This window comes from Salvelinus fontinalis, chromosome 35 (assembly GCF_029448725.1).
Source record: "Salvelinus fontinalis isolate EN_2023a chromosome 35, ASM2944872v1, whole genome shotgun sequence".
In the NCBI taxonomy this organism is placed as follows: domain Eukaryota; kingdom Metazoa; phylum Chordata; class Actinopteri; order Salmoniformes; family Salmonidae; genus Salvelinus; species Salvelinus fontinalis.
Window position 1 is genome coordinate 2,240,846 of NC_074699.1, and position 26,351 is coordinate 2,267,196.

The 26,351-nt window shown below is 41.2% G+C and overlaps 2 protein-coding genes across 2 annotated transcripts; both read right to left on the bottom strand.

The window, feature by feature from the left end:
* Window positions 1-9,931: 9,931 nt before the first annotated feature.
* LOC129834966 (fibroblast growth factor 4B-like) lies at window positions 9,932-14,987 on the bottom strand. The gene is made up of 3 exons (XM_055900330.1): window positions 14,413-14,987; window positions 11,527-11,630; window positions 9,932-10,831 (listed from the first exon to the last, which is right to left on the bottom strand). Exons 1-3 carry the CDS (start codon window positions 14,705-14,707, stop codon window positions 10,655-10,657), a joined length of 576 nt encoding a protein of 191 aa, XP_055756305.1. The 5' UTR covers window positions 14,708-14,987; the 3' UTR covers window positions 9,932-10,654.
* A 6,318-nt stretch (window positions 14,988-21,305) lies between these two features.
* Window positions 21,306-26,057, bottom strand: LOC129834967 (fibroblast growth factor 3-like). Its single transcript, XM_055900331.1, has 3 exons — window positions 25,527-26,057; window positions 24,034-24,137; window positions 21,306-23,365 (listed from the first exon to the last, which is right to left on the bottom strand). Exons 1-3 carry the CDS (start codon window positions 25,801-25,803, stop codon window positions 22,985-22,987), a joined length of 762 nt encoding a protein of 253 aa, XP_055756306.1. The 5' UTR covers window positions 25,804-26,057; the 3' UTR covers window positions 21,306-22,984.
* Window positions 26,058-26,351: the final 294 nt, after the last annotated feature.

Consider the following 26,351-nt stretch of genomic DNA (forward strand, 5'->3'; position numbering starts at 1 on the left):
GACACAGGCACTATGGTGGTCTGCTTAAAACATGTTGGTATTACAGACTCAGACAGGGAGAGGTTGAAAATGTCAGTGAAGACACTTTCAGGTTGGTCAGCGCATGCTCGGAGTACACATCTTGGTAATCCGTCTGGCCCTGCGGCCTTGTGAATGTTGACCTGCTTCAAGGTTCTTACTCACATCGGCTGCAGAGAGCGTGATCACACAGTCTTCCGGAACAGCTGGTGCTCTCATGCATGTTTCAGTGTTATTTGCCTCGAAGCGAGCATAGAAGTAGTTTAGCTCGTCTGGTAAGCTTGTGTCACTGGGCAGCTCTTGGCTGTGCTTCCTTTGTAGTCTGTAATGATTTGCAAGCCCTGCCACATCCGACGAGCGTCAGAGCCGGTGTAGTACGATTCGATCTTAGTCCTGTATTGATGATTTGCCTGTTTGATGGTTCGTCGGGGGGATAGCGGGATTTCTTATAAGCTTCCGGGTTAGAGTCTCGCTCCTTGAACGCGGCAATTCTAGCCTTTAGCTCAGTGCGGATGCTGCCTGTAATCTATGGCTTCTGGTTGGGGTATGTACGTACGGTCACTGTGGGGACGACGTCATCGATGTACTTATTGATGAAGCCAATGACTGATGTGATCTACTCCTCAATGCCATCGGAGGAATCGCGGAACATATTCCAGTCTGTGCTAGCTAAACAGTCCTGTAATTTAGCATCTGCTTCATCTGGCCACTTTTTTATTGATCTTGTCACTGGTGCTTCCTGCTTGAATTTTAGCTTGTAAGCAGGAATCAGGAGGATAGAATTATGGTAAAATTTGCCAAATGGAGGACAAGGAGGAGCTTTGTATGCATCTCTGTGTGTAACGATCTTCATCTTCATCGGATGAGGAGTAGGAAGGATCGGACCAAAATGCAGCGTTGTAAGTGTCCATGATAATTTATTACATCAGAACACGAAAAATACAAAATAACAAAGAGAATGAAAGAAATGAAAATCGAAACAGTTCTGTATGGTGAAAACACAGACACAGAAAACAACCACCCACAAACAAAAGTGGGAAAACAGGATACCTAAGTATGGTTCTCAATCAGAGACAACGATTGACAGCTGCCTCTGATTGGGAACGATACCAGGCCTAAACATAGAAAACAACACCTAGACATACAACATAGAATACCCACCCACATCACACCCTGACCAAACAAAAAATAGAAACATACAAAGCAATCTACGGTCAGGGCGTGACACTGTGTGTGGAGTATAGGTGGTCCAGAGTTCTTTTTCCTCTGGTTGCACATTTGACATGCTGATATATATTTGGTAAAATGGATTTAAGTTTCCCTGCATTAAAGTCCCCGGTTACTACGAGCGCCGCCTCTGGGTGAGCGTTTTCTTGATTGCTTATGGCGGAATACAGCTCATTCAATGCTGTCTTAGTGCCAGCCTCTGACTGTGGTGGTATGTAAACAGCTACGAAGAATACAGATGAAAACTCTCTCGGTAGGTAGTGTGGTCTACAGCTTATCATGAGATATTCTACATCAGGCGAGCAATAGCTCGAGACTTCCTTAGATATCGTGCGCCAGCTGTTATTTACAGAAATACATAGTCTGCCGCACCTTGTCTTACCAGACGCTGCTGATCTATGCTGCCGGTACATCGTATAACTAGCCAGCTGTATGTTGATATTGTCTTCGTTCATCCACGACTCTGTGAAGCATAAGATGTTACAGTATTTAATGTCCCATTGGTAGTTTAATCTTCCGCGTAACTCGTCAACTTTATTCTCCAAGGATTGCACATTTGCAAGCAGAATGGAGGGAAGTGGGGGTTTATTCAATCGCCTACGAATTCTCAGAAGGCAGCCCGCTCTTCGGCCCCTCTTTCTCAGCCTCCTCTTTACGCAGATCACGGGTATCGGGGTCTGTTCCCAAGGAAGCAGTATATCCTTTGTGTCGGGCTTGTCAGAGTCGTGAAAGGAAAAAAAGGATTCTGCTCGTCCGTGGTGAGTAATCACAGTCCTGATGTTTAGAAGTTATTTTCGGTCATACGAGACGGTAGCGGCAACATTATGTACAAAATAAATAAATAAGTTACAAACAATGCAAATAAACAAACAAAAAACACAATCAGCTGGGGGCACAAAAAACGTCTGCCTTCTCCAGCGCCATCGTATACACCTGAGCCTGCCCACCTGAGCCTGCTTATTACTGCATAACAAAATCCATCAATCAGATTGATACATGAGTGTGTAGGTGTGGGTTATGTCTAATAGTTCTACATTTTTTCAATGTGGGTGACTTAAAATAGCCTGTTTTGTTTTTGTACAGACATCACACCCTTACCTAAACAGCACCCTCACCTGAGAAGTAGAAATCAAAGGGAGAGAAATTGGGAATTGAGTAACTGCAGTTGACATAGCTAAGTAAACGGTAGAATACTCTTATTGCATTGTGGATGGCTCTTAAAAGAGGCTTTGGTTGTGCATAGTGTAGTCTATGGTATTGCCAGGGAACAGCACCCTCTTTGATGAAGTAGGAGGTGAAGATCTCCCGCACACGGATTGCCTCTCTTGCTGCATTGTTGGACCCCATCCTTGAAACATCCTGCAGAGCAGCAGACTTCTCCTCTGGCACACAGCGGCGAGCTGCAGATCCCCTCCTGGTCCTCGTATCCATCCTCATAAAGTTATGCAGGAAACAGGTAGCCTTCATATGCCTGAATTCCTCCAGGGGGCAGTCCCAGATGGCCCCGGTCACCCAACCTTGCAGTGCCCTACACGGTAACTGTAGGCAATCGTTTTGAAGGAAATCTCCAGTGACAACGTATCTGTAGGAATATGGAAGATAATGTCATTATTAGACTTACATCATGAGGTCATTGTGGATTACTGAAGTATAATATCCCTTATAACAAATCATGATAACATTGGATTGGAAGATGCATGTGCAAACACTTGTGCATTTGTAGCATGTGACAATAGCATGATCATATCAAGGAAAGCATCACAAATGTATACATAAATACCACTTGAAGCTTGATGATGAGTTGATCATTTGAATCAGCTGTACAGTGCTAAAGTAAAAGCAAAAATGTGCATACCTTTGAGTCCCCAGGACCAGGACTGAGAACCACTGCTCTTCATTGGGACCTCTTCATCTGCAGACAAGCTTTCACAGCTCTCTGTGTCTGAGGACAGAAAACCTCACAAGTACCAGACTTCAGTATACTCAAATTAGACCACACTGAATATTATGTTACTATTATATCCGTCCTCACTTCTAGGGACTTTAACTACACAAAAGTACCTGCCCTATCCAGAATAGCCTACTCTCTCACTTTGACAGTTGGGGCTGCTATCCTTTCACCCTCCTCCATGGCTGTTAGCTAGCTACCTACCAATGCATTTGGATTATTTGTTTTTACAGTGATAAATACACCAAGATAGCTAGCTAATATTAAGTTAGGTAGCTAGTGATATTTAATTCACTTAGCTAGCAATTTATACAGTATGTAAAGTTGGCTAGATAGTTAACAAGCTATGTTAGCAGATAATTTGAGTTAGCCTGCACTGTAGCTAGTTAGCTAATAACAAAAACTTTTTTTTAACATTTTCGAAATGCATTTACTTACTTGAATAGGTTCTCCCAGGCATGTGGACAATTGGAAACAGGGCAGCAAAGTTTGTTTGTCACCAGAGCGTTTTAGAGCATATTACTATTTAACTATTTACCCATTTAATAACCAGACGTTCGTACAAATATGCTATGCTGAATTCTTGATGCACAATCGAACGTGCTGCCATATGCTGCCAGCACGCCCACAAGCGAGCCACTCTGGGCGGCCTAAGCAGCACGAGGCAATTTACCTTGTGCTAGTGAACACGAGCCGTAAGAGTCAGTTGGCGTGCCTCGATCAATGGCCTCCTCAACAATAGTGAATTGAAGGCCTGCATGGCAATCCTGTGCTGTGACCTGATGGTGACATTTGAAAGAACACCTTCATGCTTTGGATGAAGGCGTTGCACTGCTTGAGTCACAGTTAAACTAGGCTCTCTTGCCAGGCCAAACTGTCTGGTGAAAGACTTTAGAAAAATGATGTCACGCTAAAATGAATGCATGGCTTCTGTGTGATGCAGTGCAGAGGATGTGACATTCATAGGCCTACTGATGTACAGTACGATTGACCTATGTGGTCATCCTGATGTCCCATCAAATGAGAGTTGATTGCTCTGCTAATGCACTCACTGGCAGGCAACATCCCCCTGGCATTATACATACATTGTAGTTTTATTGTAGCATAGGATAACATAGTGTAACGTAGTGTTGATCACCTGTTGCCCAAGATTTATTGAGGCCACTCCTCTTGGGGCTCATTCAAATAGACCGTCTTACAATATTCCGAGAGAAAAGTGAAGAACATAAGAGATACCATCGTCCCTCCGTAAACTGCAAAACATGTTGACACACACAGAGTGATGTCATAGGCTGCATAATAGGTGTTACTAAAAGTCAAGTTCTAGTTTCCAAGAAGTAGGCTTTTCTAGAGCTCCAGGGAATGTGTTTGTGCATGAACTAAGGCACTTGGCCCATGGCCTCCACTGTTTCTGCTGAAATGGTGACCATAGGCTCCATGGTTACAGGGCAATGGTCCATGTCATTTCCTAAATGCCCCAGTACAGAAAGCATTACACAGCGTGGAAGTGAAAGGGGGGGGGATCTTTTCAGCACCTTTTGAAGTAACTTGTCTTTATAGGAAAACATCTGGAGGTTCTCAAATAGACACCTCACAGCTGGCCCTACAAAGAGAGTATGGGGTACAAACACCCTCTCTAAGTACCCCTTTACTCCCTCTGGCCCAGACCCCCAGGCAGATCAGCTGATATGAGTCGAAAACGTACCTCAATCCCATTATCCGAAATGACAAATCAAGAAGATTTAAATACTGCTTGTTTGTAATTAATCTAACTTTTTCGTCCTCATGCTAGTAAATGCTTAAGGTAGGATGGAAAAAAGCAGTTTAATTTAAAAAACGAGCAGTATTTTAATCTTCTCGATTTGTCATTTCGGATAATGGGATAATTAGGAGTACAGCGACATCTTCCATCCCTGGATTGAAGTACGTTTTCGAGCCATATCCTGCGCTCGTCACCGCGGTGCAAACATGGGTGGAGTGCATTTCGACTTGTAGAAAAGTATTGAACTTCAAGTCGAGTTTTGGCTAATTCAAGCCATAGATCTAGCCATTTAGAACAAAAAGATTACTCAGTCAGTGTCATAGTACATTTCAAGTGAGACACTATCAAGGTTTTAATAACTGTGTTACACTGTAACATTATGTGATATAATAATACGTCTCTGAAATGTGCAGCAGTGTGACACGCTTCGGCTCTGATGCCCTCCCGTGTGCCAAGTTCTGCCAAACACACTCGATTTGCCAAAGATGCCGCCTACTATCATGGCTGAATAAAGCTAAACCAAGGGTAACACTGAGGAGCCAGTCACCTGATAGTACACCAGGTGTTTATTAGCACAAACAGTTGTTTGCATGTGGTTTTGGCCAGGTGTGGCTATTTGAATATCCTTGCCTGGCTGATGTGCTTCAGCGCCTTGCTGTTTTGTTTTGCTCTGTCTGAGCCAATTAAAAGTGTCATAGTGCCATAGATCAAAACTCCACGCATTTATTTCTTGGGAGAAGTTAGTAAATCTGAAGCATCTATATTGTGGTTGAATAGCAGGGAATAACCTTAGTAAATGAAAACATCCACCAGAAACATCCTCTCTGTTCTGCGCTTATGAGGGCAAGCCCCACACAATCTAATTTTGTTTTGACAGTAGGGAACAATTGAGCCCCGAGTCGCTTCATCCATCTCCTCTCATTTCCCCTTTTCCCCAGAGATGATGATCCAGGCTCGCTGGCGTTAAAGACTCAGGCTTCAGTTGTGTTTGCCGGCAGGATAAAGCAGCAAAACCCTATAAGCTGGGGCTTAGGAGGTGCGATACCCATGGAATCCAGGGACTCTGTGAGGGGGCCTAGATAACTAAGTGATCAAGGTGCCCCTGCCAGTCTGCAGCACGCCTGGCCTCATCCCACTGCAGCATGTTTTAATCGTTACAACTGGTATCTACACGGATGGCTTTGGACACTGTTGATGATCTTGCAGTTAAAAATACTGATTTGTGTGTATAATGTGTATGTTGGGGGTGCATGCGTGCAGGTGTCAGTCTTAAATAGCTTTTCGCAGTGAAAAACATAATTTGTGGAGATTGCCTGTGCCGTTCACAATTCTGCATGTTCACTTTTATTTTGCGTTTCTGCAAAATACATTTTTCGTTTTGCTGTTTGTTTAACAAATACTTTGATACTCTACCTCATATCACATGCCTTGTGTCAGTTCCCCAGTGCTGAACCCCTAGTATTCACTGAACTCTGTTAGGGCAGTGTGGCAGAGTGACGAAATCACATTGGAAATGTAGAACGGCTGCTTTCATTCTACCTCGCTGGAATCCTCTAATACCTTGCGGCCTATTTACATAGGACCATCGAACAACCATTCGAATCAAATCAAATTGTATTTGTCACATGCGCCGAATAGAACAGGTAGACCTTGCAGTGAAATGTTTACTTTACAGGCCCTTACAAGCTCAAGTTTCTTACCCATCTCTGTTAGCGAACACATTGTTGCAAGTTTCCCTGGCTGTCTCTGTGAAGTCTTTGTGTTTTACAGAACTTGAAAGGCACATCTGAAATGTTGGCCCATGGGTGGATGGTTGATTATTTGGTTGACAGACAATAGAGACAAGGCACATAGATGGAGTGTAGCCACTATTTTTAGGGATAGTTTACAATCCATAAACATTGCAGCCTCAGTTTACTTGAGCAGAAAGCTTTCATTCTTTCAGGCAAAGACAAGGCTCCATTTAGCTCGAGCTACCCAGTGGACAGAAATACATGTGTATTGAGTGGCCACACCTGTCTCACTCTTCCAAGGCTATTTTTCTTTGAGGTATTTATCAAAATGGACAGTTCAACAAAGATATAACTTGGAATCTACACAACTTGCTCTCCTCTCCTCAGTTTGACAAATATATTTCTGGTTTCTCTATTGAATAATGTGTATTGTAGTACAATAGTTAAAATAGAATTTGATGTAACAGTTTGAAATTCTGTGAGTTAGAGAACCACTGGAATGTTGAACTCCTATGTAATCACACTTCATTCCAAACCGTTCAGTCAAATGATTGTACAATTGATGTTGTCAGAAACCAGTATTAATCTGTGAAGATTTGTACCAACAAGGGTTCAGACATGAAAAAACAACATTGGGAGTTTTATTAACTTCAAATTTAAGTTAGGCATTAGTCATGTGCACAGCACATACATCAAGATATTCAACAAGACCTGTATAAAACTACAGATAATATCTAGTAAATATTAAAAAAAGACAATGGAAACAAGACCACATGACTCAAAGACACTTGTTGCTTGAGACCCAAGAGCCCTCCCCTGGATGCAGAAACAGCACGGCAATGGAAGAAATGAGCACCCATAGAAGACCATAGATAATGAACATTTTCACACTGAAACATGCTCGTTATTCTGCATTTTACGCTATTGTCTCTGTAGCATCAGGGATAGATTTAAATGTCTGAACAATTGTTCAAACTGTCTGGGATAAGGTGCACATTTCAGAACATTGTGCCGTGTTGCTTGTACACTTGCTGTATACGCAAATGAGGTGACTCTCCTGGGGTTGGAAAAGGGTTGAAGGGAGAGGTCACAGAATATTTGCCCGTGGCTTCTCAGTCTTTTGTAAACATTATGGTGAGCCATGCAAAACAGTCTATTGGGGAACGTTTGGCACAGCTGTGGCAAAGGAAAATAGTTATGAGATTGGCAGTGCAGCCTGGTGTCTCGGGTGACTAAATAATTTTCCCAACAGGTGTTTGAGCATCCAGGTCATATGTGACAATATTAAGTCAGGTACAGCATTGGCTAGCTCTCTGACTAGTCAGTCTCAGGAGCTGGATGGTATGCAAGAGCATCATAGTCTTGACTCATTTTGGCTGCCATGTGCTCGTGTCTTTTTGAAAGGGAAGACGGGATCCAGGATAGGATTGTTTTACGGGAGACAGACTTCCACAGCAGGTGTTTAGACATGGACACAGAGAGTTCACCAACAACACCCTGAGATATTTGCTGGCGCTCCAGCCATTCTATTATTTACTACTACCCAGTGATGTGTTTTCCCTTGACTGCATTTAGCAAAGCTATTTGCCTTGTCAAAGTTACGCCTCATTAGATTTCTCAGGATTTGTACGCTATTGTTACTATTGTTCTATTGAATATAGAACAATGGGCCATCGCTTCCAGTTTGAGTTGTCTAAAATCAGTACTGTACATTGTAAACTGCCATGGTATGTGGAATGTTGAACCTGAGATGGAACCCTCTCAGAAGAGAATGAACACCATCGTACAATCTAGAACTATTCTAATAGTCCCAGTCGGTACTAGATAGAACGTTGCAGCCCTGTCCGCTTGTGGGAAAAACAACCGGTGGTTACATAGGTTACCCTATTGGCTCAGATTAAAAACTTTACATTTTCAAACGCAATTTTCTTGTCTGCTTGTTTTAGTCAATTACAAAACTGCATTTAAGAAAAGTACAACATGCCTCAAGATAACTTTTCAACACTTAGAAAAATTTAATATTGTAGTTCTTCCCTCATGACACTTTTCATGACAGTGCTTGCAGCCACGTGAGTGAGTGCTAGCTAGCGTACGTTAGCCAAGACCAACAACACAAACAAACGGACTATACAAGTAGTGAGTGGAGTTACAAACGAACTATACTAAGCAAGTTAAATCTTACCTGTGATGATATGTTTTCCACACATTTAGCTACGTGTAGCCTACCTGGACAACAGGTCCCCACATTTCCCACTCTCCAATGCCAAATAGCCTGAAGCCACAGCACAGGGCTCTTCTCGCAGGCTCTATTTCCCTACATGGGAGCATTGCAAACCATAGGTCAGGGCTTTTGACCTGGTTACATTGAACAACACAGCAGCTTTTCAGCAATGTTTCGTTATTTCTGTATGACAAAAAAAAGTTGCCTCTTTTACAATGGGGGTCAATAGGAAAGAATGAGGGTTTTCCCCAATATGTGGGCGTGGTTGAGGGAAATCCTTATTATTATGTGAATACCGACTGGGACTATAGAGAGAAAGAGAGAGACCCTCTAGCATGGGCCATCTCCTGGTCAAACCCCTTCGTCTGTGAATGAATGTTCCCAAAGGCGGAAAAACAGACTTTGAAGCAGCATCGCTATGCTCCGCCAGTTACCAGGGGTTATATTTACAAAATATATAAAGAAAAATATAGGGTTACTGGTTAAGCATATAGTGCGGTCGAACAGCTGTCTGTAAATATTCCCACCATGATCATCCTTTCTAAAAGTAAATCACAGGGTAAAGATAGCTCAAACGTGACAAGGCGCAACTGGGGACGAAATGGCTGCCTGAACTTCTGCCTATGGCATGGTGCTCCGAGAAGAGATTGGGGCTAATCTCAAACTGGTTCAATAAAATTACTTCAGGACAAACTCTAGAATTTTTTTGGGGCGGTGGGGTTTGTTGATTATGTGAGGTAGAGGATAGATAACAAGGAAAGTTTGGCAATGGGAAGAAATGGGTGGCGATACATGTCTCCCCCAAAAAATAATGCATAGCTTTTCGGTGTACCAACTGGGGGAAAACATAACCTTTGAGAATCTTTACATTATCTTGCCTTCTTTTTTTGCACTCAGTGAGGAGCTCTGATGCTGAACTTGTGATGATTTCAATGAATCCTTTTGAGATCCATATATCCTCCATACTGCTGAGGACTTTGATTTTTTACTTCCCATCATAAAAGCTGTATGGCTCTTATGTTAAAGAGCCATGGCTATGGTTTCTGCCTTGTGTGTCAGCACACTGACCTTGCCTTTAAACTCTCAAATTCTCTGCTTATACAATGTCAAGAAGATGCCTCTCTCTGTCCAGAGTCTTATAGATGTGACAAAGATTGAGTGCAGAAAAGTTCAAAGTTCAACCCCCTGGCAGAGCTAAAAACAGATTTGAGAGGGTAGGACTTCACCGTGGCTCTTTCTGTAACCAGTAGCAAGCTGATACTGTTTCAATTAGACTCCAAAGCCATACAAAGAGTCCTGCCATTGGACAATTGCGTCTGCTTCTAAAACCAATAATTTGATCTAATTTCACTTGTTTGAACTTCGGTCTAAGACTTTAAAGTTATTTCCATAGAAGAAAAAGAATATAAAAGTATCCTTTGCTCTGTCGCTGTAGAATATTTTGTCTATCAACAGTTCAAAGAAAAGCATAATTCAACAAAGGAATCTCACTTACCCAAACACTTAATAGCAGCAGACTTCTGATAAATTAAAAAAACTTAAATAAATGTGTTGATTTCTGAAATTCCCCCTGAAGTTTCCCCCAAATACAAAATCGTTTTTCATAATAAATAAACTGATATACAAACGTATACATACAATTGCAACGGGATGATACACTTAGTCTTGCATAAAACTCCAGTTGAAAGTGCATCATTTTGAGTCCCCCTCACCCCACATTGAGGTTAAGTCTATTTCTGAGTGACTCAGATTCTTGGCAAGAAATGCGTCACCGTCATGGCTGGTGACACTCGGTTTCCTCTTTTTGTTTTACCAGTCTTGCTTAGTCCAATGTACATCGTTGGGTATGCCACCGATTCGTAAGCATTGTAATTATTTGCCAGGAGAGTTTCTTTGAATTTGCAGTCGTTGTTGTAATGAACCTAAAACAGAGAAGATTAGAAAGATGTTTCATTATAATTATAGGCTATATGTTTAGTGTGAGCAGTATAATGGCATAGACGTGACCTAGACGTGACCCACTTTGTGGATATTGAAACTTGACAAAATATTTGATTATGTATCTAACAGTTATATTCCATATATCCTTAATGAATGACATAGGGGTAGGCTAGTCCATTTGACTGCTTGGTTTTATCTTTGATGTTGATGCTTTTGTGTGGTAGGGATAACCGGGGCAGGTGATAAAACCGATTCTGTAAGAGCCGCAATCCAACTATTTAACTATCCCATCAAGAACATTCATGAATGTGCTGTGTTGTGGGGTCTATAGGCAGTGTGTGTGCGTCGTCTTTTTGGCCAGTTCATCTTTACTCTGGGAAGGACAGTAGGTGCATGTGGTGGCTGGCAATGCTAAGAATGGAATGTGCAGTCTGAATGATCTACTGCGCTACCGTTCCTGGGTTTATCCGGCCCACAATGAAAACACGGCCAGGCACTGGAAACATGCCATAACCTAGCCCAACAACGTGACACGGAAAGGAGCTGTCGGGAGTGCTGTGGTGTATGTAGCAGAGGAAGTGGTCGCTACAGCTCAAGTGGTAGCATGTCATCGAGTAGGCTACGGATAAGAACATCTACCGGCGGAAATCAACCGTAAATCCTCTCGTGCACTCACAGATCCGTACAGCTTCCCTTTGCTGTTCATGGCCACGAATAGACCGCGTTGGACGCCAAAGATTGTCACAACTCCTCTCTCTACTGGAGATATCTCAAGGAGACCTGGAAAGAAGAAAACAAATAGTCTTGTATGTGGTTCACATGCAACTAACTTCATATCACGTCGTCAGTTGATTTCACTCATGTCTGGAGACAGAAACAAAGGTTCAAGTTGCGCAAGCATGCATCCTCCAAGAAAGAGGCTCGTACTCACTGTCAATTTAGAAGCCTTTGTTAAGGCCTAAAGTGCAAGTGATATAAAACACCAAATATCAGTTGGTATAGTGTAATATATAATGAAATATTCACTATTAGCAATTGTGAATATTAAATATTCAATGCAATTCAACAATAAAGTACTGTATTGCTGTTTTGCTATGCATTTACTGCAGCATACTGTAAATTATTGTGCATTGTGGAGGAATATTGTGGGAGGAAAAAGAATCGCTGGCTCATTAACATATTTTAAGGCTGTTGTGGCTATATGTGTTGCATCTGATAGCAAGAGTCGTGTACCAATTTAAGTGATATGTGGTAGTAGATCCCTAACAATGAAATGCATATAGGGAACAGATCAGAGTGGTAACGGGCCTTAAACCTTTTAATGGTTGAATATTTACCCATGTCCATTTGACCTGTTTTGCCCTCTAATCACGGCCAGTTTGGAAGCCTTTGTTTAGGCCTCTAGAAGTGCAAGTGATAGAAAACACCAAGTGTTCATTAATATGCAAATGCTTACAGCCAACTTGCTTGCTCTAATCCCTTGTAAAATACTGTCTAAATACTTGTCTTGCAGTTTAATAGTCACTTTTAACGTATTGCATTGTGATGCATTGCTCTGGCAACAAGTTACCATGAATATCTCAGTATTGGGGCGGCAGGTAGCCTGGTGGTTAGAGAGTTGGGCCAGTAAACGAAAGGTTGCTAGATCGAATCCCCGAGCTGACAAGGTAAAAATCTGTCGTTCTGCCCCTGAACAAGGCAGTTAACCCGCTGTTCCTAGGCCGTCATTGTAAATAAGAATTTGTTCTTAAATGACTTGCCTAGTTAAATAAAGGTTTAAAAAAATACAAAGTTGTATTGGCACTATCCAGAGATAGTCCGAGAATTATCATAAGATATCTTGATGTAATTACAATTATTCTGAAGACCAATGTATCCTCAACTACAACAACATTTCCAGTAATGGTTACAGAAACGTTTTACTTGCTATGACTTTTTACTTGTTATCAACCTTGGTTGAATGCACTGTAAGTTGTAAGTTGTTAAGGACAAAAGCACCGCTAAATTAACAAAATGTAAATGTAAAAATAAAAACTTGCAAAGAACACTGTGTCGCTGCATTGGTACTTACAGTAATATACTGTAAAGTGCAAGTGATATGCTGTAAATATACTGTAAAGTATATTACAGTAACATTTGTGGTACCGTAAAATGGATTACCATAAAATTGATAACAGTAGCTGTACTGTAAAATAAATTAGAGTAACCTACTGGCCAATTGCTGCCAGTAAGATACTGTACATTTTACAGGAAATGTTTAACAGTGCATTAACAAACATTGACATAATTTGTTACAGATAAGGTCAATCAAGCAGCCTATGGGGACCTCTGATGCTGTTATTGTGCTTTTTTATTAAAAGTGTCCTAACTGAACCACCATAATGTCACCTTATGTCCAATTTAAGTCCTCACTTGAACTTTAGTTCCTGGACTTTTATGTCCAGAATGTCTGACTCCCTTTAAAAAAAAAAATATGTATGGCGACTAGAGCTGTTCAAACAGAACCTATGTAATGTATCTCCCTTGAATTTTATGTCATGTCTCAAAATAGGCCAAGGGAACACAAAACAACCTTTAAGTTCACAGGCAGACCTTGTCGATATAGGCGATAGGGGCGTATTTGTCACATTATATCGTTGAAGATACAGGTTCATATTTGCAATGACAACTGTTAGACAAATAAATGCTTGTTATTCTTGGTGTCTGCAAATGTAATTGAATATGACTTTGTCTCCAGCGGACATTCATTTGACACGCAAGGCCAAGAGGTTAATTTACCGTAACAGATGGGTTTATCTCCGTCCTAACGTTAGGACGTATTGGATATTGGCTTGGTTCCTAGAAATCTCTCATTTCAGACACTGGTTTCAGAGTGGAAAGCACCCACACGTCATTTTTAGCCTCCAGATGTTCCAACGCATGCCCACCTCATTCGCTCCTTTGACACAAGACACTTATGCCTATTTATTTAATAGGAGCATCGCTTTTTAGCTAGCTAGCATAGCACTGCATGTCACGGATGCCACACAGACAACGTGTTTCATCAGCAGTGAAATAAGAGGCACATTCTAATCCTCCAATCAAGTCATATCTATTCCACGTTCAAATTAAGCAGATTGGTGAGGCACTTCAAACAGTTCCAGGAGACCCCTGCCCCGACACTGACACTATCACATAATATGCCATATATTCATATCGCGATAATATGTTTATGAAGACACGATCTAGCAGTCTCTTCAAATAAGTATAGGCTAATTGGAATACACAAGTGGCGCATAAAAACGTGTTTTTATACATTTAACAAAAAAACATTTGCGTAAGTCACTAAAGTTCTTTAGAATTGATTGCATGAAATATGTTATAATATATGATTTTTTCCCTTCATTTTATGAATAGCCTAGGCCTATTCTAAAACTAATGGCTCGCACGGGAACGGGTTAAGTGCATGGAATGACCAGGCAGGCCAGAGATCAGGTTGGGAATGCCAGCACAAGAGGCGCATGCAACTAATGCGAGAAGGCAATAGTATGCATAAAAGTGCAAATAATTATTTTGAACTTACTGTAACGGTTTTCATTGTGCACCCCTGTTATTCTCCCATCGGGTGAAACTTGAATGTGAAACCCAATTCCTACATTGCAATAAAGGCGTCGTAGCCGTTTAATGCCCATAAGATAGTCGCTGTCTCGGTTTATCTCTCTTTTCTCCCCAGGGATCCGAGCCAAGGACCGCGAGTAGAGTGTCTCCCAGTGTCGTTCCACCGTGCCATTCAGCCTGCCAGTGAAGGGGGCACAACGCACCAAACTAGTCATCAGTCCCAAGACCAATATCGGTAAGAAGGCCGATTGAAAGGCCATCCTTACCAACACTGCAGTAGCCTACAGTGTTTGTTGAGGGAGTTTAAGAGACTATAAATATCACCCCTGTGCCGGCCTTTACGTTGAACTCCGAATAAGACAAAATGAACGAATGACAAAAAGCAACGAAAGAAGCTCATTCCAAGACAAAGATGACAAGTTCCTTTTGGTGCGACATCAATTCTTGCTTGGTTTGACTGTCCTCTCCGAGGTAACGTGTATAGATTCGAGTCGAACTTGTCCAAGGATAAGTTGAGAAGCGTTGGCCGTCTAGGCAAGCGCGGCTCAGCCATGCCGCTTTTCCCTCGACGACGATATTTATATCTTCTGCGAAATTACATCACACACTACCTACTGCATCACGGGACAGTATTCTAAGCCACTCTAAACAGACGGATCCCTCATAATGTACATGCTGTGCCACGGGGGGGGGGGGGGGGGCGTTTAACAAATGTCAAAACTAGACTTGCCCAGATAACAAAACAACATTTGCCAGTGTACACTCATATTGAAACGAGCAAGACTGCGGGAAGTTGTCTATACAAATAATGCCCTTATCAAATAGTGAAAATTAGAATAAAGACTTTGTAATAGGGTTTATTTGTGTAAAGCTTCCTTCATTATCGGACTGAAATGAAATAATTTATGTATGGGAGGATGTAAAATAGGAAATAGCCAAGTTTACAGACTGCGGTGTCAGACAGGAGACAGTTCTATAAATGAACAATAACAGGAAAAAACAAAAGTTGAATTCAACGAGTTGGAAACACTAATTTAAGACTGACACGCACAAAAAATGACCCCGGTTCTTAAAGAGAACAATGGTGAGCCTAAATATAATATGAAAAATCATGATAAGTAGACGCTCCGGCTGATAATCTGCACAATGAAGATAGTGGCACAGAAAATCCATTCACGACTATTTCAGTTTTTATTGCCTACCTTGTGGAGGATATCGCGACAATGTCATTAAGCTATTGCTGGCTCTAACTCGGTCAATGTTCTGAAGTTATAATAACATCAATAAAGTAGTAGACTATAACATCACTGATAATGATAAACAATTATTACTCAATTTACGAATTAATTTGCAGTGCTAATGCTTCATTGGGAGAAATATCATTTTGAGAATGTGGACAATGCAGAATTTTTGGGAGGGTTCAATGTGGTTTAATGTGGTGTTACATAGTCAATATCAGCGTGTCCTAAAGCAATGAAAGTGTGGTTTTCTTATTTTCAGTTACTGCGTTCGTCTGTGTCCAAATAATGGCCAAATTCCATCAGTGACATGCATGAACTGTCTACTATAAGCCACCAATTTGCTTCTACAAGACTTAAGTTACTTACATCTCTCCACGTTGGTGAAATTGATTGGGGAAACAACATTTTCATTAGGCTAGTCAAAACGGTTAGGTAAAATATGTTTCAACTTGAATGGCACTGGTGCCATATAGGGTTGTCAACAGTAAGTACTCTACTTCATCTCTGATAAAAAAAATGTTTTTTTGCCTTTTCGTGTATCTCTTGGAAATCATTGGTGGGTTTACAGGCGCCCTTTTGTGGACCCCGAACCTCCCAGTCACAAGCTGATGATTCTCATGAAAACGTTTTCTCATGTTCACGTTTGGGTAATCCTTAATGTATAGGCTAATAAAAATTCCCCACTCTATGCTGCAAAGTTTAACTCGTACCCCGAGTTGCTCAACCTTTAGCTTGGCGACCCCTCTCTCCTGGGTTCGCTAGTTCAGTAAACGCTGCCTACTGATGACACAGAAGACGCGTCTTTTTCAGTCGGTTCATTTGATCTTTTTCCGTGTCTCACAAGTGGATTGTTTGTTTTCTGCCTTATGGATAATCAAATAGATCGGGAGTGACATTTTTTGTTGCGTTGGCAGCGATCACTGAGGTACTCCATGGATTATCATTCATTACCAATGTACACATCCAGTACAACTTTGGTCTAGTTGTACACGTTCGAGCATCGACTATGGAGGTTTCCCCCATGTCAACTGAGCTTCAGGCCTATACTTTCCCCTGGTTTCGTTTTGGATCAATTCCTTATAACTGATGGGAAATAAACTATTGTGTAGATGAAACAGGTATACACCAAAAAGCTTTTTCTGGACGAAAATCGAAAATCGAACAACAAACACATTTATTTAATAACTTGCTGACTTTCAAGCAAAGATAATGGACTTACACGGTTTATAACTGTCCTTTAAAGATGCACGGTATTAGCCCATACTTCAACAAGTGACGTTTTTCCTTTCACGTAGTCCTGGGGTGCCGCTCTCCATGGTACTGTAATTTGTCTCCGCATTTTTATGTAGGCTACACATCGCGCTGCATAGCGATTCACTATCAAAGGGTAACGTTTTGTTTTACTTTTTAACTGTGTTCGGTTGCTCAATAACTTTTCACTCACATATTTGACTGAATACATTTTCGACGTTGCTGTCTTGATTGCTTGAGATTACTCCACGTTTAAGTCTGTAACTTTTGAGCATGTCTTTAAAATTGTTAAATAAGGACAACATTAATATGTTAAGAGGATGTTTGCGTCAGACCTTGAATCAGGCAGCACTTTCATCATATGGCAGGTGGTTGTAGCCTGTTTTGGTTCAAATCTATTGTTCCCTTGGCTCAATTTCTCCTGGTCAGCAAGGCAATCGACAAGTGGCTGTGATGTCCTCTGCTTTCGCCCTTTACCTGACGAAATCGAGGGACACCATAAACTTAAATTGCCCTCAAGTCTGCACGTGAAAACCCACCCCTTGTCCCCTTACAAAAGACAGCTGGCAGAGACCTATAGTGTATTGTGCAAGGTACTGTTCACAGTTCCATTCCCTCAACTTTAAACCTTTTGTTTTTGTTATAATCGTTATTAATCGGTATTTATACATAGAAATGTGCGCGCTTTAAATGACATTGACCCAACTGCATGCAACTGTGATCTATACACTCAAATTGTAGGCTATGCGTTGATAAACTGTGATAGTCACACTTCCGTGTTTTGAGTTTATGTGTTGCTGTTACCCAAATTAACCGCACATTCGTCGTAAAACAAACAGATACAACCCGTACACTCGATTGCCCTATTTGAAATCTGTTTTGTAAAAAGGAACATGATGACAACATTTTAGCATGCTCTAGGTCTAAGATTAGGCATTTTGCATAGTGCACCCATGACCTAAAGTCATACTCGACTATGTATTTTATAAGTAAAATTATTCAAATCTGTATTAGTATTGTTTAATATTTCCTCAGTGCTGAAACGTTGAGAATTTTCCCAATTGTTAATTTGAATACCACCCACTTCGATTTTCAAGTTTGATTTGGACAGTGTCCATCTTTTTGCCTATAAAGAGAGAAATCATCCTGGTTTGATCTTCTTTGATGCTTGCTACTGGCAGTTACTGCTGATACCAAACTCGAAGACCTCCTATATCACGTGGGTTGCGTCAGCCAGGGTAACTGGCAGTAGCCATTTCAGTGACTATAATTTCTCTATATTTTCATTTCTGCTGGTGAAAGAAAATGAAATTGAACGTGAAATTGACAAATTGTGTAAAATGTATTTCCGAAAACAATTATATAACATCATTTTGGTATAGACTCAGGTAGGCGACGTCACTTTTATTTTAAAGTTAATAGATCAATAGGCCTTTGAAGTAGGCCTCTCACTCTTGTGGGATAGAAGTCGTGATTTTAACACTGTTGCTCATTGTTTTATGGCATCTTATAAATACTGTCTGATGTGCACCAAATATTATTTGAGACAAAGAGTCTCACAATTTGGAAATGGTGTCTATATTTATATTTATACAAGCACAATTTAGATCACATCAATATGTCACTTCTCAGGCAAGTTGTTATTTGACCATTAGGTGAAGATGCTCAACAAATAAAATATTTGAAAACCAAAACAGTGTCTCTTTGGCTGAGAGGTCATGGTAAGCAGTGCAGACGGCCTGCACAGGACAGACACAAAAGCCTCCAAGGTTCTGTGAAGGCGGAATTCCTGGCCACACCAATTCGGCAGGCATGAGGGCCTGTCTCCTTTTGGAGAGACACCTAATACCTGCGGTTTTAATTTGGTGGGACATATTTCACTGATTGTTAAGATTACATGTTCAAACTACAATAGCAGCAATAATAATAGTAGCTTATTCAAATTCTTCGATTTCATCATCTTTGCATCATCACTCCTCTTCTTTTTAGCATTATTCTGTTGATTGCTTGGTATTATATTGAATTTGCTCAAATTATAACTTGCTGTTCATAAGCTCATTATTGATTTATATAGGTCACATTCCGTGTCATATATGCGTATATAAATGTTTGACGTTTCAAAGTAAAAGTATTTGCACTCCATACATTTGCTAAAAAATCAAATTTGGTGCCACATTAATGTACATTGTTTCATTTTTACAGTCGTTGTTTTTACAAAAAAGTGTAAAACGTTTAATGTTAATGTTTCACGTTATAAACTTTTGGCCTATTTTGTAATTTTCTGTAAAGTGTTTGTCTTATTAGAAAACCACTAGCCTAACGCCCTACCCCTAGGGTGCAGTGTCTACAAGTTAACACAAGAGATGCTTTCCATAGATGGGAAAAGAGAATCTGCGCTTGCTTACCTGTGATAGCCTATGGTTGATCCCGCCGTCTGACGTAGTTGTGGAATACAATGCCTTCAATCACTGGATGTCATTACAGGTTTTACCGCGTCGACTGTGGGAGGGGAAGTTTGCCAGTGCACTAATGAGCATCTCCCCTTGACATGGCGACAGCCAGACACGTCATTGTGTTGTGCGGGTCAACAGAAGTCGCCATGTAGAGACGCAAACTCTAACTACTGACCTTTTGTTTACTTGATTGGTGCCACTGAACTAATAAGAGTGTCATGTGCCTGAATAGATGTTCTGCGGGAGCACGGAGGGGAACAGGAGAACAACATGATCTGTGTGGGAATATGCAGAAGGGGCCAAGCTGCATGGTAGCCTCAATTTCTACAATTTAAATCAGTTTTAACTCCTGATTTCTGTATGATTCCTATTAAGTTGAATGTACATGTCCCATAACCCCCAATTAAATATTTATCAAAATTGTAATTTTCATACCTTGTTTCTAAGCTGGATGTAATTGTGGGTATAAAATAGAGGCCTAGTGAATAACCCAGCTACAGTTATCATGTCAGACTAGGCTACAACCTTTACACGCAAGTTAAATTGATCCTGTCTATTTATTTTCCTCTTCAAAAATGCCTGGTGGTCACACATTGATGATGGGTTAAGATCCCAGAAATGTTCCATAGAGTTCAAATAACAGACACATCTCAACACCATCTGTTGAGAGGAGACTGCATGAATCAGGCCTTCATGGTCGAATTGCTGCAAAGAAGCCACTACTAAAGGACCCCAATAATAAGAAGAGACTTGCTTGGGCCAAGAAAGACGAGAAATGAACATTAGACCGGTGGAAATCTGTCCTTTGGTCTGATGAGTCCAAATTTGAGATTTTTGGTTCCAACTGCTGTGTCTTTGTGAGACACAGAGTAGGTGAATGGATGATTACCGCATGTGTAGTTCCCACCGTGAAGCATGGAGGAGGAGGTGTGATGGTGTGAGGGTGCTTTGCTGGTGACACGGTCTGTGATTTATTTAGAGTTCACTGGCACACTTAACCAGCATGGCTACCACAGCCTTCTGCAGCAATACTCCATCCCATCTGGTTTGCGCTTAGTGGGACTATCATCTGTTTCAGCAGGACAATGATCCAAAACAACTCCAAGCTGTGTAAGGGCTATTTGACGTGAGATTAGACGAGATGCAGCTAGCTGATTGTTGAAAATAAGACAGCGGGCGGGGAAACACAAAGGCTAATTCAATAATTCCACTTATCAAAAGTTCCACATTCCGGTTAAGTAATATTAGAGTTTGGCATTCATAACAAACTATAGCAACATGTTACACTTTCTATGACACAGTTTCTTTTTCAGGAGGGATTGCCTTGTTTATTGGATCTGAGGCTTTGGTCGTTTTTGAAAAAAAGCAGAATGTCTCGGGCAACACAGCTTCCTAGGTTCCCCCAGAGACGCTCTATTGTCATGCTCAGGAAGCTTTCAGACCCTCAAGGTATAGGATAACACTTCTTTATATGCTCCTATAGATTTAGCAATACACCATTAGTGGTTGGTTGCTAGGTTCAGTTTTTCATATAAACTTGAATTAAACATTCAATGACAGTGCTTGCAATTAAAAACATCTTATTGTATCCCTAACACTTTCTCTGTCATTAAAACAGGTGCAGTCACTCTGAATGAGTGAGAATGGTACAGTACAGCAGAGAAGGGATTGGTTCCCCTGAGAGAGTTCCATTCTGCTGGAAGGCCGTGAGAGCCATTTTACTTCAGGACCGTGGGATTACACTACTGGGGTTGATGAAGGCTAGCACAAAGTCATGGAAATAAAGAAACAACCATTTAGCTTTTAAAATGTACATCTTAGCCTATATTATCTCGAAACTGTGTAATAATCACCTCACCTTGACAGAGGTAACTCAGATGCTAACATTAGACCTTCCTCTTAACCCCAAGAAGCCTTTTTAAACACAACGTCCACAGGTAAAAAATGTCCGTATGACATTAAAACAAATACTCGATAGTTTATTGTTTACATGTTACAGTGTTCACTATAGCCTCGTGACTCAACATTCACCATAAAATAATTGATTGGTGGTGAAAAAAATCATGACAATTACATATTTGTGTTAACATAGAGTGGAAGAAAGCTGTATCCCCCATGCTCTGAACAGAACGGCAATCTATGAGCAACATGGAAGGCCAAAGCTAGGCCTAATTGGTGTAGGAACAGTGGTGTCAGAACTGACAGAGATTATCCCCACCTGGGTTGAAGTACAAAACATGGTCATGGGCAGGACAAAATGGAGTCAGTTGAGTGTGATCTCATGCCCAAAAATGGACAAAGAGGATTTGATAAGAAAATTTGATGTATTTTGTCTGTTCAGTTGCACTAACTAGTTACACCAATTAACAAAACAAAGTAATGTTTGACAAGCCAGATTGACCATTTGTTTTGACAATATCTCTTGTTACCATACATTTGAGTGAGGGGTACGCCTGTTTGGTTACAACAAAGTAAAAAATAATAACATTGGTAAATGTAGAAACAATCTCATCAATAATTTAAAAAACACAGGTACCAAATAAATATTCATATCATTAGCAATATACAAAGTACTTCTCGCAGTTTACAGACAGTGCACTATCACATCATAAGTACATTTCAAAATAAATGTGTTCCCATGTTTTTATTTGTTTTCTTTTTATGTTAGTTTGAAAAAGTGCTTTGCTGTATTTTTATTTCTCTGGAGCATACCACCACCTTGGTATATGTAAGAACTTGAATGATGGAGCATACCACCACCTTGGTATATGTAAGAACTTGAATGATGGAGCATACCACCTGCTTGGTATCTGTAAGCACTTGAATGATGGAGCATACCACCTGCTTGGTATATGTAAGCACTTGAATGATGGAGCATACCACCTGCTTGCTATCTGTAAGCACTTGAATGATGGAGCATCCCACCTGCTTGGTATCTGTAAGCACTTGAATGATGGAGCATACCACCTGCTTGGTATCTGTAAGCACTTGAATGATGGAGCATACCACCTGCTTGGTATCTGTAAGCCCTTGAATGATGGAGCATACCACCTGCTTGGTATCTGTAAGCACTTGAAGGATGTCCAGTTCTTACTCGAACTTGAAGCTGCTGATAAATGAAACGGACATGAAAAATAACTGTACACATATATACATACGTTATTTATGATCTTTAAAAAGTTCCACAAGAACACAAAAACAACAGCAGGAAGAGATCCAGCTGTGTTGACTTTAGTCACATTCACACGTGTATGTACAAAACAAACACAAAACCTATCATCCTTTCATACTTGTGTAGTGGTAGATCTAACTTTAGATGTATGTGCCTGACTCGAATTCCCAGGCAAATCTTGTGTTGGTATTGCAATAGTTGTGGGGGATGGTTCGAGTTGCATCTATCTCAAGCAAGGATTATGACGGGAGCTTGTACAACGAAGTATAGCTTGCTGCCACTGACTGATCCAAGTGAAAATTTCTCCTTCTAAGATAGATATTTCAGTAAGTCCGTTTTTGGTCAGTTTCATGTGCCGTGAACTGGTGCTCCTCAGCGGGGAAATAGGGCCTACTGCTCTCAGGCAGTGGCGAGTGTCAGTCAGTCACCAGGCCTCTTGGTTCTGCCCTTTCTGCCCCGGTGTCTCCGTCTCCGGTGCTCAGCCCGGCCCATAGTGGGACTCTGCTGTCCAGCTGGAGGCCTCTGGCTGTCACGAAGCTTTCGCACCATCTCATGGTCCTTATTGCCTAGCACCCGAGGCAGGAAAAGGGAGGCTTTGTCAGTGCTGCGTGTCTTAAAGCCCCTCCTTGGCCGGCCTTTCCCATTGATGGACACATACCACTGCCTCTTGGCACTGGCTCGTCGTTTGCCACTGCCACCCACTGCAGGAGGCTGCAGGGTGGAGTGGTGTCGAGAAGCATATGTGTTGTAGCCCAGCTCATGAATCCGCTCCAGGAACTCACACTCCTGGTTGAACACATCCTGAAAGATAACACAATGTCAATCAACCTTTCATTAATGGCATTGGACCAATACTCAAATAGACCTGAATCTACGAGATCACAATTTCACATGAAAGCTATTCAATTAGGCCTCCTTGATTCACTGACATCTACATCCATCCACACACACACACACACACACACACACACACACACACACACACACACACACACACACACACACACACACACACACACACACCTTTGTTTTGCTATCCTTGTGAGGACCAAACAATTTATTCCCATTCAAAATACTTTTTTCCCTAACCCTAATTCTAACCCAAACCCCTAAGCCCAACATAGCAGTTTTCCTTGTGGGTATCAGCGAAATGTGAGGACTTTAAGGCCCCACAAAGATAGTAAAACCAAACACAGACACCCACACAAACACATTCCATGTGATTGATCATAATGCATTGCATTGATGATAGGTTGCTTCAAACTCTTGAGAACTAGAGCAGTGACCAATTAGTTGGAGCAGTCGCACAAGCCTCATATAAGATATGTTGTTTCGGGAAATCCCTACAGTCTGGTGCAGTTTTAGCAAGATAAACACCCCAATGGATAGATGGAATCAAATAGCCCTCCTTGTTACCCGAATCCTCTTAATGCATATCTAGGTATCTTGGCAAATGTGACAACACTTACCGAGGCGTATAGACGTCCTTTATCATTCATGGCCAGATACCTCCCGGAAAATATCCCCTTTATCGCTACCACTCCAACATCCACTGCTGTGATCTCCATGATGCCTGTGAAGATGAGACCAAATGTTATGCATTGATGCATTCTGAAGAACGTTTACGTCGAGCTATAGTAGACTATAGGAGTAGTAGTGCTGTCCTTCATGACGCTATCATTTGGATGACGTGGAGAGGCTTCGCGGTTCTCGGGCTCCATTACGCACAGAAACACGTTGGGCTTTATCATGATAATAAACGTTATGCGTTTTGGTTAAGTGTCGGATGTAGAAACACAACGTCTATGAAATGTTAATAAAAATAGCTTTACTGTGTATCTTTTTTTCATTGTTGGTTGCAATGTCATCACAAAAGTTACATTTCTCACAAATAACTTGGATAAATTAAAATCTAATTGGATGTTTAGAAGTTGTAAGATGAAAAAATATTACATTTGGGTTTATTTGCTCTATCGTCACCCATTGATTAGTCTATGTAGGGTATTCAGTGGTTTCAGATAATCGTCATTGATTGGATAAATACATCCGCTACGACCCAGCTTTTGTGTCTCTCATAGTCTGTTAATTATGATGTTCATATGTAAAATAGGCCTCATTTTAGTGTTTGGGTTTGGCTAATGGGCGCTCTATTGCCTGATAAGTGACTATGCCTAAGTGTTTAAATACAACAGTTAATACGTGTCCTCTGGTCACGTTTTCAAAGATATACAAACATGATTACACTGCCCAAGTCAAATGTGCAAGAGGAAACCATTCAGTATACCAATTATCTGTGAACACCGTAATTGTGACCCTGATGAAGTAGCCTAGGGGGCAGTTTATGTGGGGAACAGTGGGAAGCGATCCGTTTGGTATATATTGCATGACATGTATGACAGTTTACCTACCGGTGTTGTCGTCTATATGATCTACTGTACCCCATAGGCGAATACCGTTTTATAAAGAGCATGCCTGACCTAATGCAGCTATGAATGAAAATATAGTCCAAATCGCATGGAATGATAATTCCAGCGCCACACAATTAAAACATAAATTATTAAATTCAACAGATATTTCCGTTATAAATAAGTTTTTCAAATGCTTATGAAACAGTGTTCTTTAACCACATGAAATCTTCAATATAAAATAAAATATATACGCTCTTAGAAAAAAAAAGGTTCTGTATAGAAACAAGAAGGGTTATATTGCGTACGTCATATATTATGGTACCCTAAAGATTCTATATAGAACCCTTTTATAGGGTTCTTTGACCAGAACCCCGGAGGGTCTTCACTCAAACAAAATTGGTTCGATATAGAACCCTTGGTTCTTGGAAGAACCTTAAGGGGTGCCATATATAAAGCAAGCATATAACCATGTTTGGTTCTATCCATAACCTTTTTTTCTACGTGTAGGCTACACATATAAAGGAAATACAACATTTATTATAGCCTATACTTACTAAATTGGTTGTTTTCCTCAAGAGAACCGTCTATTTTCCCGCTTGGATGTATTTGCAAATGATATTTAGTTGCACAGTAAAGTTTTCTGCATCTTGGTGCTCCTCCGAGGTGCTCGTAGACTCCACCGCGTCCCCCAGCATCTCGCCGCTGCCTTGGGTCACACGCCTGGCCCCTGGCACAAGGCGCCCCTGAAGTCCTAGCAAGCCTCGGAGACAGATAATCCTGCTTGCTTTGGTCCAAGAAACTCAGCAACAACAGGAGCTGAATTATAACCATTGTGGCATGGCTGTATATCGTATGATTCTGACAAGAATGGATAGAAATGGCCTCCGGGGTCCCATTAAAGAGTTGGCGTATGCCTTTGCCGTAGTGTTGGCAAAACGTAATGATCCTGCCCACGAAACATTGGCACGCAGATGTGTTCCTCTGCCGTCTCTTTATCTGAAGTGATCTGGTGAAGCCGTGGTCGATTAGGGCCGGTGCGTTGACAACAGTGTGGTCTCGTCCTGGCGGTTGTCGTCTCCTTTGCTCTCCCTACAGTGGACTGTAAAAACTTATGGATACTACAAGGAGCCTATCGTGAGATTTCGCTGATCGACAGCGTGCACAGATCTAAAAGAACCTTCCAGTGACAATAGCCTTAACTCCGACCAATTGATACAAAGGAAAGGGGGAGGCAAGGTCTTGCGTGAATCAAGAGAGTGCAGCGTGGATAAAATTACACAGCATTACACACAGTGGCTTATTGCGGAAAACCGCATCACAAAGAGCGAGCCATCTGATGGCAGTTTCCCTCTGAACTCTTCTTTTGAAATATCCCAAAG

Excerpts from the sequence above, each read along its gene's own strand:
- LOC129834967 (XM_055900331.1), bottom strand. The coding sequence starts at position 25,803 with ATGGTTATAATTCAGCTCCTGTTGTTGCTGAGTTTCTTGGACCAAAGC. Across the intron at positions 24,138-25,526 it reads TGAGGAAAACAACCAATTTA|GCATCATGGAGATCACAGCA; the intron begins GTAAGTATAGGC and ends TCATCTTCACAG. Across the intron at positions 23,366-24,033 it reads AAGGACGTCTATACGCCTCG|GATGTGTTCAACCAGGAGTG; the intron begins GTAAGTGTTGTC and ends GTTATCTTTCAG.
- LOC129834966 (XM_055900330.1), bottom strand. The coding sequence starts at position 14,707 with ATGGCCTTTCAATCGGCCTTCTTACCGATATTGGTCTTGGGACTGATG. Across the intron at positions 11,631-14,412 it reads GCACAATGAAAACCGTTACA|GTCTCCTTGAGATATCTCCA; the intron begins GTAAGTTCAAAA and ends TCTTCTTTCCAG. Across the intron at positions 10,832-11,526 it reads AAGGGAAGCTGTACGGATCT|GTTCATTACAACAACGACTG; the intron begins GTGAGTGCACGA and ends TCTCTGTTTTAG.